The sequence below is a fragment of the Callithrix jacchus genome, chromosome 2, assembly GCF_049354715.1.
Source record: "Callithrix jacchus isolate 240 chromosome 2, calJac240_pri, whole genome shotgun sequence".
Lineage (NCBI taxonomy): Eukaryota > Metazoa > Chordata > Mammalia > Primates > Cebidae > Callithrix > Callithrix jacchus.
This window is the reverse complement of record NC_133503.1, coordinates 134,719,390-134,740,674: the sequence shown is the minus strand read 5'-3', so window position 1 is coordinate 134,740,674 and position 21,285 is coordinate 134,719,390. Positions and strand designations below refer to the sequence as shown.

At 42.3% G+C, this 21,285-nt stretch overlaps 1 protein-coding gene across 3 annotated transcripts in view; it reads left to right on the top strand.

Moving 5' to 3' along the window:
• Window positions 1-21,285, top strand: part of SV2C (synaptic vesicle glycoprotein 2C) — a 289,177-nt gene that overhangs the window by 231,850 nt on the left and 36,042 nt on the right. For all 3 annotated transcript variants that reach the window (XM_008991919.5, XM_008991918.5, XM_002744849.6), the window contains exons 11-12: window positions 5,004-5,207; window positions 5,650-5,809. In XM_008991919.5, the coding sequence (XP_008990167.3) occupies window positions 5,004-5,207; window positions 5,650-5,809 (364 nt within the window). The remainder of the gene's footprint in view (window positions 1-5,003; window positions 5,208-5,649; window positions 5,810-21,285) is intronic.

The following is a 21,285-nucleotide window of genomic DNA, read 5'->3' as shown; positions in this document are numbered from 1 at the left end:
TCTTTTTGGATTATTTGGAATAGTTTCAGAAGGAATGGTACCAGCTCCTCTTTGTGTATCTGGTAGAATTCGGCTGTGAACCCATCTGGACCTGGGCTTTTTTTGTGTCATAGGCTCTTAATTGCTGCCTCGACTTCTGACCTTGTTATTGGTTTATTCATAGTTTCAGCTTCCTCCTGGTTTAGGCTTGGGAGGACGCAGCAGTCCAGGAATTTATCCATTTCTTCCAGGTTTACTAGTTTATGTGCATAGAGTTGTTTGTAATATTCACTGATGATGGTTTGAATTTCTGTGGAATCTGTGGTGATTTCCCCTTTATCATTTTTTATTGCATCTATTTGGTTGTTCTCTCTTTTATTTTTAATCAATCTGGCTAGTGGTCTGTCTATTTTGTTGATCTTTTAAAAAAAACAGCTCTTGGATTTATTGATTTTTTGAAGGGTTTTTGGTGTCTCTATCTCCTTCAGTTCAGCTCTGATCTTAGTTATTTCTTGTCTTCTGCTGGGTTTTGAGTTTTTTCTATCTTGCTCCTCTAGCTCTTTCAATTTTGACGATAGGGTGTCAATTTTGGATCTCTCCATTCTCCTCATATGGGCACTTATTGCTATATGTTTTCCTCTAGAGACTGCTTTAAGTGTGTCCCAGAGATTCTGGCATCTTATGTCTTTGTTCTCATTGGTTTTGAAGAACTTTTTTATTTCTGCCTTCATTTCATTGTTTATCCAGTCAACATTCAAGAGCCAGTTGTTCCATTTCCATGAAGCTGTGCGGTTCTGGGTTGGTTTCTGAATTCTGAGTTCTAACTTGATTGCACTATGGTCTGAGAGACTGTTTGTTATGATTTCAGTTGTTTTGATTTGCTGAGGAGTGCTTTACTTCCAATTATGTGGTCAATTTTAGAATACGTGTGATGTGGTGCTGAGAAGAATGTATATTCTGTGGATTTGGGGTGGAGAGTTCTGTAAATGTCTATCAGGTTTGCTTGTTCCAGGTCTGAGTTCAAGCCCTGGATATCCTTGTTGATTTTCTGTCTGGTTGATCTGTCTAATATTGACAGTGGAGTGTTAAAGTCTCCCACTATTATTGTGTGGGAGTCTAAGTCTCTTTGTAAGTTATTAAGAACTTGCCTTATGTATCTGGGTGCTCCTGTATTGGGTCCATATATGTTTAGGATCATTAGCTCTTCTTGTTGTATCGATCCTTTTACCATTATGTAATGGCCTTCTTTGTCTCTTTTGATCTTTGTTGCTTTAAAGTCTATTTTATCAGAGATGAGAATTGCAACTCCTGCTTTTTTTTGCTGTCCATTTGCTTGGTAAATCTTCCTCCATTGCTTTATTTTGAGCTTTTGTGTATCCTTGCATGTGAGATGGGTTTCCTGGATACAGCACACTGATGGGTTTTGGCTTTTTATCCAATTTGCCAGTCTGTGTCTTTTGATTGATGCATTTAGTCCTTTTACATTTAGGGTTAATATTGTTATATGTGAATTTGATACTGCCATTTTGATGCTAGCTGGCTGTTTTGCCCGTTAGTTGTTATAGATTCTTCATTTTGTTGATGCTCTTTAGCATTTAGTGTGATTTTGGAATGGCTGGTACTGGTTGTTCCTTTCTATGTGCAGTGCCTCTTTCAGGAGCTCTTGTAAAGCAGGCCTGGTGGTGACAAAATCTCTGAGTACTTGCTTGTTCGCAAAGGATTTTATTTTTCCTTCACTTATGAAGCTCTGTTTGACTGGATATGAAATTCTGGGTTGAAAGTTCTTTTCTTTAAGGATGTTGAATATTGGCCCCCACTCTCTTCTGGCTTGTAGTGTTTCTGCTGAGAGATCTGCTGTGAGTCTGATGGGCTTCCCTTTGTGGGTGACCCAACCTTTCTCCCTGGCTGCCCTTAGTATTTTCTCCTTTATTTCAACCCTGTTGAATCTGACGATTATGTGCCTTGGGGTTGCTCTTCTTGCAGAATATCTTTGTGGTGTTCTCTGTATTTCCTGCGTTTGAGTGTTGGCCTGTCTTGCTAGGTGGGGGAAATTTTCCTGGATAATATCCTGAAGAGTAGTTTCCAGCTTGGATTCATTCTCTTCATCACATTCTGCTACACCTATCAAACGTAGGTTAGGTCTCTTTCGCATAGTCCCACATTTCTTGGAGACTTTGTTCATTCCTTTTTGCACTTTTTTCTCTGATCTTGGTTTCTCATTTTATTTCATTGAGTTGGTCTTCGACTTCAGATATTCTTTCTTCTGCTTGGTCAATTCGGCTGTTGAAACTTGTGCATGCTTCGCGAAGTTCTTGTATTATGTTTTTCATCTCCTTTAATTCATTCGTATTCCTCTCTAAGTTATCCATTCTTGTTATCATTTCCTCGAATCTTTTTTCAAAGTTCTTAGTTTCTTTGCATTGATTTAAAACATGTTCTTTTAGCTCACAAAAGTTTCTCATTATCCACCTTCTGAAGTCTAAGTCTGTCATTTCATCACAGTCATTCTCCATCCAGCTTTGTTCTCTTGCTGGTGAGGAGTTTTGGTCCTTTCTAGGAGGCGAGGTGTTCTGGTTTTGGGTGTTTTCCTCCTTTTTGTGCTGGTTTCTTCCCATCTTTGTGGATTTATCCACCTGTCATCTGTGTAGTTGCTGACTTTTCGGTTGGGTCTCTGAGTGGACACCCAGATTGTTGATGATGAAGTATTTCTGTTACTTGGTTTTCCTTCTACCAGTCTAGCCCCTCCACTGTACAACTGCTGAGGTCCACTCCAGGCCCTGCTTGTCTGGGGTGCACCTATAGCAGCTGCAGAACAGTGAGGGATGCTACCAGTTTCTTTTTCTGCTATCTTTGTCCCAGGATGATGCCTGCCAAATGTCAGTCTTTTGGATATAGAGGGGTCAGGGAGCTGCTTGAGGAGACAGTCTGTACTTTATAGGAGCTCAAGTGCTGAGCTGTGAGCTCTGTTGTTCATTCAGGGCTGTTAGGCTGCTACGTTTAATTCTGCTGTAGCTGAACTCATAAAAAAAAATCGCTTTTTTTCTCAGATGCTCTGTCTCGGGGGGTTGGGGCTTTCTTTGTGAGTGTCCGTGTGCTGTCCTGCCCTGCTAGGAGGCAGTCTAGTCACTATTTGCCTGCCGAGGCTCTGCCCTGTGGTGTGAGGTTCGCCCTGTTTCTGCAGGCTCTGCCGTGCTGCTGCGGTCTCCACCCTGCTGCCACAGGCTACGCCCTATGGCGGAGTCTCTCTGTTGTAGCGGGTTGCCTCAGCAACGGCAGGCTGCGTCAGCAATGGGCATGTACCTCAGTAGGGGCTGATTGCCTCGGTAATGGCAGACGCTCCTCCCCCACGGAGCTGCACCATCCTGGGTTCAGCTGTGCCTGCACCTGGAGCGTTTGAATTGCCGTTTTGTTTGTCCCACTGTGCTACCCCAAACGCTGCTTCCCTGGAATCTCCTGGGCTGGCTCACTGTCCAAGTCCTGTTCAGTCTCGAGTTCAGCCCTCTCAAGTCTCAGATTGCTGGTTTAACAGGGCACCCGGGGCAGTGCTCTTTGTGCGGAGTGCTGTGTAGCGCCACTGTGCTACAGCGCCAGCCAAAACCTCTGCCTGGCGTCCCGCGTCTCTTTTATACCTGGGAATTTCCCCGTTCTGTGGGCAACAAAGATCTGTCTGGAAATGCGACCCTGACTCACCCTCTCCATGCATTCACCGAGAGCTTCAATCCTGGGTTGTTCTCACCGCACCATCTTGAGTCACCCCTCCATCTCATTTAGTTTTCAAAGTAGCTGAGGCTTAGGAAAATTAAGTAATTTGTCCACAATTATAAAACTAGGAATAGCAGATGTTTGAACCCAGATTTATCTGTTTTCAAAGCCTGTGCTTTCTGCTTTCCCACTCGCAAACATTGGTCTGTGTGTCCTGTAAAATGAACCCAGCATAAGAGCCCGGCATTGGCAGGAGCATCAGCATTTGCCCTGTTGCCAAACCTGTCTTCTTGGTGCTCAGACAGGAGCCAGCCTTGCCTAGCTCCAAAGGAGAAAGGGGTCGGGTGCCTTTCTGTTTCTTGTTTTTTCAGCAGTGCTATCTACCTGTCTTCTAACCCATTAAACCTCAGAAGACCAACATTTTGTCAGATCTTGATCAGCAAGGAAGATAGTTTTGATTCTCACAACCTTTTAGCAGAAACCACCACCATCTGCAACTCTCTTTGGATGGTTTCAAATTCCAGAAAAGATTAGCAATGAATGCTGGTGATCTTCAGATGAGGCTGACTCTTGTTTCTCAGTAGATTCATGCAATAGTCTTTAAATTATAAATTCAGCCTCAGGAAAGACTTTTTCCTTCTCTGTGTCCTATAGTCTCATAAAATGGCAATGATAAGGCTGACTCTTGCACTTTTTTTTCCTTTAGAGACTGGGTCTTGCTCTGTCTTTCAGGCTGGAGTACAGTGGAGCAATCACAGCTCATTGCAGCCTCAAATAAAAAATTATTATTTCATGTGTGTGTGTGTGTGTAGATGGTGTCTCATTTTGTTGTCCAAGCTAGTCTTGAACTCCTGCCTCAGCATCACAAAGCACTGGGATTACAGGTGTGAGCCACCACACCCAGCCCATGCACATTTTGCAACAAATTGTTTTTATAATTGTAGTATGGACACCATTAGTAGTATAATGATAGTCTTTAGGTAACATGATAATTACAACAAAGTAATATTGTAAAGAAGTAAGCAAGTAATATAATTAGCAATGGCCAACCATGGAAAATCAGAAGATAACTGGACCCCTTAATTCAATTTATTCCTTTATTCAATAAAGGTATCTCATCATTCAGCTACTTTATAATGTGAAGACCCAGACTAGATCTTATGCTTTGGCCAAAAGACAAAAAAAGTCAAACCAGCACAGGCCTGAAAGCCCCCAAGGAATTTACAATACTGTGATTCCTCTCTGAATTCTCAGTCGGCTTTCTTATATTGGTGCATGCCTGGTAAGAGCTTGATGAATTGTCTTTGTTGTCATATCTACAGATTTTGAGCCATATAAATTCATTGACAGTGAATTTAAAAACTGCTCATTTTTTCACAACAAGACCGGATGTCAGATTACCTTTGATGATGACTACAGTGCCTACTGGATTTATTTTGTCAACTTTCTGGGGACATTGGCAGTATTGCCAGGGAACATTGTGTCAGCTCTCCTGATGGACAGAATTGGGCGTTTAACAATGCTAGGTATGTACCCAGTTTCATGTCAAATAAAATCCAGAGGGACCCTGTTTCCCACTGTACTCCCAGCCATTAGGGATTTGCATCCAGTGAAGAGAAATCCCTTAGACCTTATATTAAGACTAAATTATAGTGAAAATTATGTCTAATTACATTTCATTTGAGTGGTTTTCATGAGTTAACAGCTGAAAAACTAATTATGTGTAACTAATGTATATTTTCCCATTTACGTAGCTGAGTAATAGATGATATGCATTTTGTACTTTCTGTGTTCAGAGGCAGTTAGAGCCTTTCATTCAGGTGAATGCACCAGTTCTTCAGCTTTATGGAGCCCATTCTAAGCTTCTGCTTAGAATTCAGCTTTCTTGAGTAATCCCAAGGACCCAAGGGTTCTTGCTTTATGAAGATGACGGGAAATATCCCTGCCTTTTGTCTGCATTGTTGGCAGGTGGCTCTATGGTGCTTTCGGGGATCAGCTGTTTCTTCCTTTGGTTCGGCACCAGTGAATCCATGATGATAGGCATGCTGTGTCTGTACAATGGATTGACCATCTCGGCCTGGAACTCTCTTGATGTGGTCACCGTGGAACTGTACCCCACAGACCGGAGGTATGTTGAAATGAGCTTCTAGTAAGAGGCGCTCCAAGCCCCATGAGACTACTGAAAAATTATCTTAAAATAAGCCAACTGACTGGGCGCAGTGGCTTATGCCTATAATCCCAGCACTTTGGGAAGCTGAGGCAGGTGAATCATCTGAGGTCAGGAGTTCAACACCAGCCTGGTCAACATGGTGAAACCTCTTCTCTACTAAAAATATAAAAATTAGCCAGGTATAGTGGCATGCATCTATAATCCCAGCTACTCGGGAGGCTGAGGCAGGAGAGTCGCTTAAAACCAGGAGGCAGAGGTTGCGGTGAGTGGAGATCATGCCACTGGGCAACAGCATAGGCAACAGAATGAGACTCCATCTCAAAACAAAACAAAAAGCTAAACTCTCACTTCCTCAGGAAGGTAAAAATCCAAAAATGTCTGAATTCACAAAGTTGCAGTTTCCACTCATATATTTTTAAAAGAGAATATAGGGGAATATAGGTGCTAGCAGGAATCAATAGGGCAATGAAGCCAGTGAAGGAACTTAATTGTGTCCTTAACTTAGTTTGTAGGCTAATAATATGAGGAAGCTGTAATGAAGCAGTGAGGATTAGAATTTAATAGCCTATCTTGGCCCACATTCTAAATGGCTAACCAGTCCTTAGAGGGTCATTTCCTTAGATTTGCAGGTGTGTCTACATGAGTGCTGCATTAAGCAACCACAAAGAGGTCTCTAGAACATATTTCCTGACCTTCCTGGCTTGTTGGAGAAAAGCTCAACACATTTCTAGTTATAAAAAACAATTGTGCCGGGCACAGTGGCTCACACCTGTAATTCCAGCACTTTTGGAGGCTGAGGCAGGCAGATCACCTGAGGTCAGGAGTTCAAGACCAGCCTGGCCAACATGGTAAAACCCTGTCTCTACTAAAAATAGAAAAAAATTAGCCAGGTGTGATGGCAGGTATCTGTAATCCCAGCTACTCAGGATGCTTAGGCACAAGAATTGCTTGAACATGGGAGGCGGAGGTTGCAATGAGCCAAGATCGCGCCACTGTACTCTAGCCTGGGTGGCAAGAACAAGACTTGGTTTCAAAACAACAACAATTGATTCCAATGTGGAAACACAGAGACTCTGTGTCTCATATCAGAGAAAGGGCTAGGGCTTTTGTGTAGAGCTTCAGCAGCTTGAATAGCTGACTTAAAGAAGCTCTGCTTTACCATATGACATGAGCTAAGACAAATGACCTTTGCCTTCATGTACAACTCCTATGCTTTGTTGCCATAGAATTCCTTTGTACTAGAGGATGGAGTCAGTATTACCTGGACTTTGAAATTTAGGAGGAAGGTTTTTTCCTAGAACTATGCCAAAACTTTTGGGATATCAATTTTCAACTGATCTTGAGTCCTTCCTCTGGGCTCATTCCCTTTTTATTATTGGCCCCAAAGAGGCTCATTCTCTGTGTGTCCTGACTCTAACTTACAGTTCTTCTTCAACAATGTCTTATTACTGAGCTTGCAGAACCCTATAGGTGCCCCTGCATCCATCTCCCTGCAGAACATCTGACACTCAACTCTGAATGTCTGCTTATCAAATATTCTAGCTCAGACCCTCCGCGTCTCATATATTAAATAGTTAGGCTCTGAAGGGAGCCATACAATCTTTGTATGGTGTCTCCATTCATTCAACAAATGTTAATTCTCTGTCTTTGTGGGCAAGGCCCTGAGGTGGATGCCAGGGTGGGTGCTGCCAAAAGCAAGATTAAGACTCTGCAGCTTTCATTGAGCTTTCCTTCATCAACTTCTAACTTTGCAAACAGGACTTAGATGTGGATTACACTATACATTTAAAATAAGCCCCTCTATTGCTTGAGCCCAGGAGGTAGAGGCTGTAGTGAGCTGTGATTGTGCCACTGCACTCCAGCCGGGGCAACAGAGAGAACCCGTCTCAAAAAATAAATAAAATAACCCCCTCAATGTTAAAGCAAGGTTAGGTCATATCCTTCTTCCTTTTTCTTTTACAGTGTAAGAGTGTGATACCATTTTGGGTAAATCAGCTGCTTATTCCTCTGCCATAAGGAATAGAAGGATGAGCATTCACCTAGGGCAAAAGTCTGGCTTAAAAAAAAAAAACCATCTAGGTGTGGTGGCTCACTCCTGTAATCCCAGCACTTTGGGAGGCTGAGGTGGGCAGATCAACTGACTTTGGGAGTTTGAAACCAGCCTGACCAACAGGGAGAAAGCCCGTCTCTACTAAAAGTACTAGATTAGCCAGGCATGGTGGTAAATGCCTGTAATCCCAGCTACTTGGGAGGCTGAAGCAAGAGAATCACTTAAACCTGGGAGGTGGAGGTTGTGGTGAGCCAAGATCATGCCATTGCACTCCAGCAAGATCGAAACTCTGTCTCAAAAAAAAAACCCTCATAAATTGAAATTGGTCAGGTCCTTCCTATGAGAAGCAAGGACCTATGGTGTTTATATTGTCAGAAAGATTAAATATCAGTTGAAATAACAACAAAAGTTGTGTTTTTTTATTAGTTCAGGTCCTCCATGAAGCAGATTTCAGGATGGGATTAAACGTGCAAAAATGTTATTAGAGGAAATGACTGTGTGAGAGAAGGTGGAGAGGGAGTGAAGTGTGGGAGAACTGCAATGCAAGTCTAAGCATTGAATTTTGGAGGTGTGCAAATATTCAAACCATAGCACACTGTAATTTTCATCAGAGAACGTAAGCACAGCCAACTTCCTGCCCAGTTTCTAGAATCTGTCCTTAGTGATCAGAATGGGGCAATGAATCCAGGCCCCTCTTAAGCCATTGAACAGCCAACTCCTACCAAAATCCTAGTCAAAATTATCTCTTTGGGCAAGATAATTTAAGGTATATTCAAAGTGCTATGAAAGTTACAACACTTGTAAGCCACATTTATCAACCACATTACAGACTTACACCTTTCATATTATGCCTTTGATTTTACTAGGGATTTGTATTCGTTTGTTTTTGCATTGCTATAAAGAAATACCCGAGACTGGGTAATTTATAAGAAAATAAGTTTAATTGTCTCATAGTTCTGCAGACTGTGCAGGAAGCATAGTGGCATCTGCTTCTGGGGAAGTTCCAGGAAGCTTCCAATCATGGCAGAAGGCAAAGGGGGAGCAGGCAGGTCACATGTAGAGAGCAGGAGCAAGGGAGTGCAAGGGGAGGTGCCACACACTTCCAAATGACCAGATCTCACAAGAACTCACTCACTATTGCAAGGACAGTACGAAGGGCATAGTGCTAGACCGTTCCTGAGAAATCCCCCCCCATGATGCAATTATCTCCCACCAGGCCCCACCTCTGACATTGGGGATTACATTTCAACATGAGATTTGGGTGGGGTATATATCCAATCTCTATCAGGATTACAACTGCATTTACTGTGAAAACACTAAGGAGGACATTATTCATTATAGGACACATCTTCTTTTACTCAGAGTCCACCATGAAGACTGAACATCTTGGGGCTGGGTCCTAGGAATCATACAAAAAATAATACAAAAATAATAATCTCATCACCCCCCCTTACTATAGCCATACTAACACTAATAAACATATTTTTATATGTGCCTAACATACTCCATTTCAATAACAATATTCCCCACATCTAATAATACAAAAATTGACAACTCAAATACATAAAGTATTCCTCCATCCATGCTTTGAGAAACTGTTTTGTGTCCTCACTTCATATGATAAAAATTGTGTAATTCTTCACATTTCCTTCTGTGTTGTGCAATCAGAAATCAGAGAACCTGTGCCTCTGCTAAATCTTCATGGTCCAGATATTTGTTTTGCTCTTCCTTGATTTGCCCTCCTGTATGCCCATTTTATTAATTTTTTTGTCTTTTATAAGTTCTCCTACCTAGATCGTTTGATAAAGAGGCAGGAAATTTTGGAATTAAACCTAGATGTACTTATTGAATAGCACTCTTCTCTGCTGAAAAAAATGTAACAACCATTTTTCCATTCTGCAAATGCCATCAACATCCTCCTTTCTTCAAAACCTCAGTATCAAAAATGAGCATAACAATTGTAGTCTTAAAACAGATGCATGGTGACATCCTAGCTTTTTCCCCAAATTAGAGAGAATCTGCACAATGATTGGGACATAATGATTTAAGGGGCACACAAAAGTTGGAAGGGGGACTGAAAATACCATCCCTCTGGACATATGGTTTGTTTTTCTGGAGACCTGCCCAATTCAGAAGCTCTCTAAGATCCCCCCTCACCACCCCCAAAAGAGTGTCTACAAAAGACACTCTTTTTTGGGGGTGGGGAAGGAAAGGATGGGATCTCCCTCTGTTGCCCAGAGGTACAATCTGTCCCCAGAGCTGAAATGCAGTAACTCAATCATAGCTCACTACAGCGTCGAATTCCTGGGTTCAAGTGATCCTCCCCCATCAGCTTCCAAAGTAGTTGGGACTATAGATGTGTACCACCATGCCAGGCTAAATATATATATATATATATAAAGAGATGGGGTCTTACTGTGTTTCCCAGGCTGGTCTCAAACTCCTGGCCTCAAGCTATCCTTCTGCCTCAGCCTCTGGGGTAGCTGGTATTACAGGTGTGAGCCATTGTGCCAGGCTCCGAAAGACACTCTTATCCAAGGGTGCTCTATGCTGGGAACTGGGGATGAAGACCAAATATTCATTCTTCATTGACATCATATATTTAATGCTGGAGATTATTACTAAAGTGTAATTTGTTATTTAGTGGATTTTGCTATGCAAAAGGTGAGAAACTGCACCCCTGGACAGCAAATCAAAAACAAATTTACATTCCCTAAAACCTTAGCTACTAGTTATAAGCATGACCTCAAAACCAGAAGCCATCAGGGAAAAGGTTAAAGAATTCTCTGGGTAAAACAAAATTTAAATTCTATACAGCAAGAAATACCATACGCACATTTAAATGATAAATTGAGGGCAGGAGAGGGTTGAAACAGAAAGGAATTAATAACCTGAATATAACAATTGGAAATTCATAAAGAAGCCAATATTTAAAAGATAGATAAGACCCAGCATGATCTGGGGCAAGTGAGGGGTTACTGCTCAGAGTCTGTTGTGGGAATTCTAAAAACAGGTACCACAATTGTAGAGGGGGATCTATAATCTAAGGGTTTTTTCTCAATAAGTATAAACTATTGACTCCTCTGGTTGCTTTCCAGTTTTTTTTTCCTTGCCCAGCATGGATTTCTTTGGGTTTACTATGTTTGGGGTTTGCTTAGCTTCTCGAATCTATAGGTTTACAGCTTTTGCCAAATTTTTGAGGTTTTCAGACATTATTTATTTGGTCAAAAGACAAAATTACAACAAATTTAGTGTAAAGACCTAGTTGACTTTTATTTGCTATCCTAGAAGCAGGCAACACCTCACTCTATAAAGTGAGATGAGTGCTCTAATGAGCTGAGCAGAGGAAGTTGGCTTCATAGGTAGAAAAGGCTGAAGACAGCAGATACAGAGAACAAAAAGCAGACAGTCCTTTCAAAGTCCCTTTCTGTAAAGGGTTAAAACAGAGGGGACTTTCTTATTGTGCTCATTCCAGTTGACTGGAATCACCTGTTTTTTGGAAAACTGGCTCTTTTCAAAGTTCAATTTGATGAGGTGGCACTTAGCACAAGTGACTGCATTCTGGTTAGGTCGGGTCTACTGTGGCCTCCAGCAGGAGACTAGGGCAAAACAGTGGCTTCCCGTAAACTTTCACTATTTGAATACTTTTTCAGCCCCGCCCTTTTTCTCTTCAGCCTGAACTCCAGCAACATAAGTATTAGATCTTTTGTTATGGATCCACTGGTCCCTGATTTTCTGTTAGTTTCTATTCCGTTTTCTCTGTTCTTCACTTTATTTTCCATTGTCCTGTCTTCCAGTTCACTGGTTCTTTCCTTTGTCTTCTCCATTCTGCTGTTGAACCCAACCAGTAAGCTTTTTATTTTGGTTATGATATTTTTCAGTTCTAAAATGTTCTTTTAGTTCTTCTTTATTTCTTCTACTTCTTTGCTAGGGCTTTCTATATTTCTGTTTTTTTCATGATGTTTTCTAAATTTCATGTGTTTCAATTGTGTTCATAGTTGCTCATTGAAGCCTTATCATGGCGGCTTTAAAATATTCATCAGATAATCCTGACATCTCTGTCATATCACTGTTGCCATCTATTGACTGTCTTTTTACATTCTGCTTGAAATCTTCCTGGTTATTTGTATGATGAGTGGGTGTTCATTGAAAGCAGTCATTTACATATTATTTTATGAGAATTTGGATTTTAAGCTTTTTGCTTGGGTTGACAGCAGAAGGGGGTTGAAAGGAATTAATAACCTGAATGTAACAATAGGAAATTCATAAAGAAATGTCCACAAACACTAAGCATATAAAAATGCTCAGCTTCACTAACAGTAAAAATTGATTACAAATTATAGCAATGATGACATTTAATTTTCTCCTATTATTCAGAGAAGTCAATATTTAAAAGATAGATAAGATCCAGTGTGACCTGGGTGAAGTGAGGGATTACTGCTCTGAGTCTATTGTGGGAATTCTAAAACCAGGTACCACATTTGTAGATTGTAGATTGTAGTGTAGATTGTAGATCCTCCTCTACAAATCCAGAAGATTCTCTATTTGTAGAGAGGAGTCTCTTCTCTGGCAAGAAAAGGGGAGGCATTACCTTATTATTAGGTAGAAGTCCAGGTACTCCACTTAACCTCCACTGACACCCAAGAGTGGGCATTCTCTTTAGTGCTGGGAGGGTTGAGAGTCCACACTCCCTTCTTTATCATGGATACCATGGGAGGGAGGAAAGGAGGAGCTCATTACCACCCAGCAGGAATGAATGTCCTAGCTCTTTTCTTACCCTTCTCTGACAGCACCCCAATGGTGGTGTTGAGAGGGCCTTGTAAGTTTCACAGGGTGGAAGTCTAGGCTCCCACTATACCTTTGCTGATGTAGCTGGCATTTGAGCTACAATTTTTTCCTGGTGTTTGGTCTGAAGAGAGAGGTTATTATCCAAAAGTTTTCTATCTTGCTAGGCTGCCCTTTCCCTGGTCTTGGGCTAGAGAGAGCAGGCTTTGGTTGGGGCTTTTCTTTGTCTGCGCCTATTGGCATTTCTGGGTTGCCAGCTTGTTCAGTTCCAAGTCTGAGTTCTACGGAGTAGAAAGCAAACACAGCAAACTCATCCCCAAGCTCCCTAGAGGTTCTGCCTTTTATCTCTATCTTTCAGAGTCTTCTTCTGTTTGTTTTATATATAATGTCCAAGGTATTTTGTTGTACTTATCAAGAAGAAAAAGAAAAGTATATCTATTCCATCTCAATGTGAATTTTAATACTGTTCGTTTATTTACTCAACAACTATTTTTTTGAGCACCTTTGATACAACCATGAGTAAACCAGTGGTGGTGTTTATTCTCTTAAGCGCAAGTAAACTTCAGCTGCAATATAGTGTGGTCAGGGTTATTGCGTGGGAAGTGCATGATGATCAGAGCATCAGAAGGTTTCTTGGAAGAAGTAACATTTAATTGAGACCTGGTAGGTGATAGCCAGTCAAAGAGATGGAAAGAACATTTCCATTAGAGTAAATACCACCTAACAAGCTCTGGAAGGAAAAGAGTTACTCAAAGAACAAGTCATGAAGACTCTTTCACATTGCCTTATTGTGCAGGGATGGGAGACTTTGAGGTATCTTAGATAGAAGGACAAGATCATTCTTGGCCATTGGAGAGCTCCCTCTAATGGGCAGAAAGAAGGCAGGGAGGCTGGTGAAGACACTTAACCATGGTGATGTGGACTAGAAAAATGTAGGTGGGCAAGGGGAGAAGTCAACATTCAACATGTTCACAGATATTTAGGGGTAATAAAGTCAACAAAGCTTGGTGCTTGATTAGATGTTAGGGGGAAGAAAAGAGGTTGTCAAAGATGATTCCAGTTTCTGCGTGTGCAGGTGAGTGAATGGAGATGGCAGTTTTATGTTTTTTAATTTTAAAAACCACCTGCAGAAGCACAATGGCAATTTGAGGCTGGGACACAGGAGGGACAGTGGGTCTGGGCTGTGGTCAAGAAGGTAATAAGTTCCATTTTTGATATGTTGAGTCTTCACGTCAAGCTGGGGCTGTCTGATCAGGATTTGAATATTTTTGTTTGGATGCCAAAAAGATACCTGAGCTGGGGATAGAGAGGTCATTCACTAGTTCATTCAAAAAAAATGATTATGGAATGCATATCATGTGGCAGGAACTATTCTAATCCTTGGGAGACAGCATTAAACAAAACAAAGTTTTGCCTTGATAGAGCTTATATTCTATAATAGTCTGGGAAAGACAGTAAATAGATAAGTAGATGTAGTATATTGGATGGTGCTGAGTGCTGTAGAGAAAAATAAAGTTACATGGGGCAGAGAGAATGCTGGAGTAAAGAGAGTTACAATTGTAATTAGGATGGTCTAGGGAGATATGACTGTAAAGGTAACGTTTGAGCAAAGACCCAGACAGATATTTGGAGAGAGTGCATTCACAGCAGAGGCAACAGCAGGTGCAAAGGTCCTGAGGTGGGAGTGCAGGAGACAGTTGGAAGAGAGGCAAAGCTTGTCTGGCTGGAGCAGAATGACCAAAGTGGAAGGTAAGAAGCCATGGGGTCAGAGTGGACACTGAAAGGGCTTTGGTCTCCTTGCTGAGTAAAATGAAATCCACTGGAGGGTTTGGGGCAGATGAGTGACATGAACTGACTTATGAAGGCCACTGCAAGAATTGTAGAAAGAGATAATGGTGCCAGTGGAGGTGGTGAAAAGGTGGTTAGGTTCTGAAAATATGTCTAAGAGAGAGGCCTGGAATAGTTCAAGTCAAAGGAAACAGAAAACAAAAGCCTCCTTACAAATAACATGTCTGAGAGGCAAGAGTTCGGGTATGGGGGTAAATCCATCAAGGTAAGAAAATCCAGATTTACCACGGATCTGGACTAAGAAATAACAGACACCAGAGTTAGGATACCAGGCCAGGACAAGGGTTCATTGAGCTAGAAACTCAGGCTGGCAGAGTGGAATACAGAAAACTAGCCTGGAAGCAAGTGGTCAAAGTAACAAGATGTCTTGATCTTCAAAAATGGTGCATGACGCTGAGAGAAGGCTTTGCAAGTTAGTTTCCTGCAAACTCTGTGCTTAGGACAATAGGGCAGTCATAGTTTGCAGCTGGTTCTCAATAACATTCATTGGACTGGCTTGCCCAGGGCTAGAACTGGCCTCAGGTAGAGAGGCAAGATGTCAGAACTGTCTACAGCGGAAGTTGAAGGCACCTCTCTGCCAGTCACCTCTATCTTGATCCCAACTCTAGAGTAATAGCTTAAGATTCTTGCCAAGGCCAACTTCCTGCCACGGTGCATCTGCCACAGTGATTGAGATGCAGTGGTCAGTGCAGTGCCCTTCTCCCCAAGACTTTTAATTCTTAGGCATGGCCTTGAAGGAGCAAGGAATACTGGTACTTCCGCAGGGATGAGTGAGATGAAGTGGGAAGACAGAGAAAGTAAATGTTGCAGTCAGGAATTTGTCCTTGATTGTGAGGCTAGGAAGACAAGATGGTTTTGAGAAGCATGATGAGGACAGAAATGAAGAGCAGAGCAGGATGATAGACCTGTGAAGTTTGGGCCATTATTGAATCACACATCATCGTATAGTCTTTTGACAATTTCTACATCAGCTATCTCCTGTGTCAAAGATGTTATATGTAATATAGATCACAGGCAACTGATGTGTCACGAGATTCTTCTAGTAGACATGAAATATGAATGTGACATGAGCCAGAGATAGGACGGATTTTGCAGCTTGCTGGAAATCTGAAAGGGAGCCCCAGCTGTCTAACATATTGATGCTGGGGAGTTTTCCTTTTCCCTCATTTATCTGTCCCCAGTCCCTGCCACCAGCAAAATTGCTTTCCACCCTCTTTGAGGTAGAATTGAGAACACCAACAGAAGATGCATCCATTTTTGGGTTTAGTCTGTGCTAGTCAGCTCCCACCATTACACTAACTGGGAAAAATAAGTCAGTCTTCCCTTATCTCTTGAAATCCTCAAAAGGAAAGTACATGTAATGACAGGTTAAAATGGATTTTTTCCACCCATCGTGTCCCTATTTTTCTCTCCCTCCTTTGTAAACCTCTCAAAGTTGTAAACCTCTCAAAAGTCACAAATGTAGCTCACTCAGTGTGGGCCTTGTTCCAGCTTATTCTGGTTCCATGTTTTGTCTTTTGTCTTTTTCTGTGTCCAGGTGTTGACTTTCTGCTGCCACCATGTGGCTCTGGCCAAGGCCCTGCTCACACTTCCTGTGTGCTTATGGTTCAGGGGCCACTTGTTGTTGTTGTTGTTGTTGTTTTTGAGACAGGTCTCACTCTGTCTCCCAGGCTGGAGTGCAGTGGTGCAATCTCAACTCACTGCAGCCTCTGTCTCCCAGATTCAAGTGATTCTCATTCCTCAGCCTCCCGGGTCACTGGGATTACAGGTGCCTGCCACCACACCCAGCTAATTTTTCTAATTTTACTAGAGGTGGGGTTTCACCATATTGGCTAGGCTGGTCTCAAACTCCTGACCTCAAGTGATCCGCCTGCCTCAGCCTCCCAAAGTACGGGGATTACAGGCATGAGCCACCGTGCCCAGCCATCAGGGGCCATTTTTACACCTCCTCCACAGAGCTCAGGGCCAGGAGCACACACCTTGTGAGATGCGGCCCACACTCTCAGGACCATCCTCCAACTCTGCACAGACTCCCAGAGCTGGGCAGGCCTGTCTCATGGCATCCTTTGGCTGCATGTTCCTGCCTTTCTCTGCCTACCTTCCTCCCTCTTCTTATGCGTGCCCAGTTTCAGACAAGACCTCAGAAAGGATTTAAGGATCTGATTGTTCACAGCTTCCATTCCCTGAGAGTCCTGGGCAGCTGCTGCCATCACCCAGTGCAGTGGGATTGGTCTCTTCCTTAATGAGCTAAAATCAAAACATCTTTCTGGAATTAACTGACCCAAGCCCTCTCCTTAGAACTGTCCTTGTTTTGACAGAGTTCTCTCATTTCCTCCCCATGCTTCAGTCCCCAAGTTCTGCCATCTTGGATCTCTTACTGACTAGCTGTGTGACCTCAGGGAGACCACTCAGCATAACTGGGCCTGGATTGTTTGAGTTAAATGAGGAGAATGAAATAAACAGTATCTCGGGGCACGGGATCTCTTCACCATCATCATCTAGTATTCTACAATGGCAATTTTATTCATTCTATTTTGAATACATTCTACATCTAATATAAATATCTCACTTATTTGTGAAGATTTTTGTATGGAGGAATCTTTCAACCATTGTAACTAACCAACCTATGTAATCCGCTCCATCTGTGGCCCTTTGCTCGGCTTGATTTTTCTTTGGATGCCTTATCATTATGTATGTTTATGCTTTGGCTATCCAGCAAATGTCAGATTATTTTTGTCTCTGGCAGTTAGAAGTGGACGGTGAGGGGGTGGGTAATATATGCTTACTGCTCCTACAACCTTGATGCCAGGCAATGTATTACAATGGAAGCAAATCCTGCCAAATGTACAGGCACAAAAACAGTCATAAGGTCTGTTCTTGAGCTCCAAGGAAGTCCATCTCACTGTCCTTGGGTACTGAGCAAGCCCTTGCATGAAAGGATCATGTGCTCATATGCTAACAGCAGGGTCACTGGGCTTGCGGGCCAGCCAGGGAATCCCCCTTTAATTGTGGGGTGCAGTGCAAGAGGGCTCTAGAATCTGGAGGCTAGACCAGGTGTACCATTTCACCAATTTGAGGCTGTAGGGCTTGAAAGACACTGATAAGTTCACTGATAGGCTAAGGGCAGACCATTCTTTCCAATTCATTGCTTATCCAGAACAACACTCACATCAGAGAAAATAATCATCTCCCTGGTCATTAACAAACCTTCTCATGCAGATTTCTAAAATGATCTTTAAAGCACTAAGTAACCATCCCGTTGATTCTTGATTCATGTGCTTTAAATTCTATGGGTATGCTTTAGAGACAATTTCTCTGTCATATTGTTTATACTGAAGTACTTTAAGCAAATTATCACCCAGCTCTTATGATGATAGGATGTTACCTTGCATGTTTACTTGTTTAGCTCAGTAGAATGTTAGCTCCTTGAGAGCAGGACATTGTCTTCCTTCTATTGCCATGAATCTAGATGAATGAACGAATGAATGAAATATGCATTTGAAAATTAATTTGGCTATGGATGGTAGTTTTCCTCCCCGTATGGGGTCCAGCTTCCCTACTTTCCAGAGTGAGCATTTGGGCCAGTGTAAGGGAGGGAGTATTGGTCTTCAGTCCTCTCTCTGCTGCCCTTTGGGTCCCTCTCCACTTCTCTAATCACAGCCTAAGACCTCCTGATCCTTCAGCTGTCAGCTCCCCATTCCTCATAAAGCATTGCCTATTAGAGACTCACCTCCTCCTCTCCCTCTACTGTATCAACAGAGTGTAAGGAAGAGCACTAATCTGGGAAGTCACTGAATTCAGGTGCAGTCACTGCCAGAAAAATAGCTGGATAATTTGGAAAAGCCCTTTGACCCTTCTGAGCCTTGGTTTCCTCATCTGTGCAGTGGAGGGTAGGTCAGGCACTAAGCTGGGTATTTTAAATGATCTCAACTTACTTAATTCTCATCCCAGCCCTATAAGAGTAGGTATTCTTACCCCATTTTCAGGTGAGGAAAATGAGGCACAGAGAGGGGAAGTAACTCGTCCTGGATCATTTAGCCTCAAACCCTGATGTCTGACTCGAGGGTGCTACTCCCAGCACAGACATATCTACCTCTCTTCCCAGTAGGTGTGGGAATCTATTTTCAAGCAGCTCACCTGTCTATTGGGATGCACAGCCATGTTCATGACCTTGGCCATAGGTGAACTCCAAGGGGTGCTCAGTCTATCTGATAAGTTGTATCATTATTTACCCTGGCCTGGGCCCTCACTCCCTAGCTAGGTTAATCAGATAAACAAGACACAAAGGCTCTTGTTATTACCTTCCCAGAATATTTGATTTCAACAGGAATAAGCAGTCAAAAGCCCCTTGATGGTGGTGAAGATGGGAGGGAGATAAAGAGCTACTTGGGGTCCAGGGATTTCTCTCAGCCCACAACTTGTAGGTGAGTCCTTCTCCACTTGGGTGTAAGGAAGGCCCTGCTCGAAGGAGTGCAGGATGCCATCTTGCCCTTATTATAGAGCATAACCAAGCACACACACACAATACACACTTGGGGAAGACAGATTTTTCTTTCTTTGAAGATTAGAAAACAATTGAATTCAGTCTTTTCTGACTTGAGTATAAAATTCATTTTTTTCTCTGAAAAAAAAAATGATAGTCTGACATTAAGAAAACAAATATGACCCAACTACTTTCCATTAAAATGTCTATTACAGGCCAGGCGCAGTGGCTCACGCCTGTAATCCCACTCTGGGAGGCCGAGGTGGGCAGATCACCTGAGGTCAGGAGTTCGAGACCAAACTGACTAAAATGGTGAAACCCCGTCTCCACAAAAAAAAAAAAAGTCTATTACAAAAATCTACTTCCAACATATTTGGAAGATCTCAGGAAATTTCTTAGTTCAGTCTTTCATTTAGTAAGTATCATAGGCATCTGTTCCGGTCCTGAGAAGAGGTAATGCTGAGTAACCACAGAGGCTGCCCGGCTCCACTCCCCTAGAGTTGATCTGGACCTAAATAAGGCTAATTCTGGACAAGAAGATGCACAAGATTGGTATAAACCAGCCCTTGGAGGGGAGTGGGAAGGGTAGTGTGGAGGGAATCAAGTTGAGGCAACTGAATGAGAGTTGGAAGAGAAGGAAATGATTCAGAGTAGGTGAGAAGCTGCCTCTGGTGAAATGAATTAAGCTCTATGATGTAAGAAGCAGAGTAAACAAGGGAGCTTAATAAGAGCCTGAGCAGGAAGGGAGAAGAAAAAAGGGATGAGAAGCCTTTGAGTTGGATCCCTCTCTCTCTCCTCTTTAGTGGGCAGAGCATACTTTGCTGGCCTCAGTATCCTCTGCACCACGTTGTAAGCACTTTCCCTTGGATGTTTTATCCCACCTGATATTCCCTAATGAACACACACAAACGAAGCAGGTCACATATGTGAAGGTGTTAATTGCAGTATCATTTATGTTACCCCAAATTTGGAAAGCTCCCATTAGCCAATGGTATGGTTACAGGAATAATGGTTCCGTGCTAAATAAATCATTTCATTTTAAACGAAACATCAACATGAGAAAACAGTAATATGAATGAAAAAAAAAGCAGAAAGCAAAATTTTCTATATCCTCTGATATCCTATGATTTATATGATTGGAAGCACACTAAAGGGAATCCAGAAATGAAAACCATTTGTCAGAAAGGTGGAGTAAATATTTCACTTTCATAATTACCTTTGTATATGAAACCCACATCAATTGAAAGAACACAGACATCTCTGGGAAGACAGCAGCATTCTCAGCCTTGGATACACCTTCTTGTCATAAGAAGCTTCTAAAAAATACTAATGCTTGGGCCCCAGTAGAGAAATAAATTCAGAATCTCTGTGCATGTGGCCCTAGGCATCTGTATTGAACGCATCACTGTGGTTTGAAAGCTCCTCCAGGTGATTCTGATGCCCCCCAGGCATAAGCACCATTAGGTCAGGGCATAGTTATATGTGTCCATGCACCTTGGTTCAGCCAGATTGCTGTCCTAATCCTAGATTGAAAACGTCTGCTTGCGAGTAGGAAATTTGTTTAGGGACTGGAGGGAGGTAAGCCATTTAGCCCTCAAGAAGCCATTAGGGATGTGTCTAAGGCAAACCCAAGTGGGCACCATGAGGGAAGTTAGGGAGATGTGGGAGTACTGGGAGAGGCAGAGAACACCCCCATCCAATGCCATCCTTCTCCTGGCAAGTTCCTGGTATTCCTTTAAGCCCAAGCCTATTCTTATCCACCCTCTCTGAGAAGCTTTCCTTCAACTGCCACTACCCCCAGCTCCATTATCACTTTCAATCCTCCTGACCCCATAATACTTTGTGGGTATCTTCAACATTGCACTTAGCATGTATGTTGCCATGATCTTGTCTTATCCATCTTAGTGCAAATGGAGGTTTCATGTTATTAATTTTGGGGTCTCTGGAGCTTAGTGCAGTGCTTGACACTTAGCAGATATTGAATGATTATATGAATATGAAAAAATGCATAGAATATGTAAATTAGGAGCGTATTAAGGACAAATGTGCTAGTTACCAACTATTTAAGAGTTTCTTGCACTCTTAGCATTGTAGTGTGATTGCTTAGATGGGTTCAGGGTTACAAAAGTTCTTTTAGGCTAACCTGATGACTTAGCCATCATTTTTAAGGTTATTTATCTGAAATAAATGAAATTAATTGTGTATTTCAAATAACCAGCTTCCATTTGAATCTTCAGTTCACAATGTCCTTTTGATTTAAGGACTGCC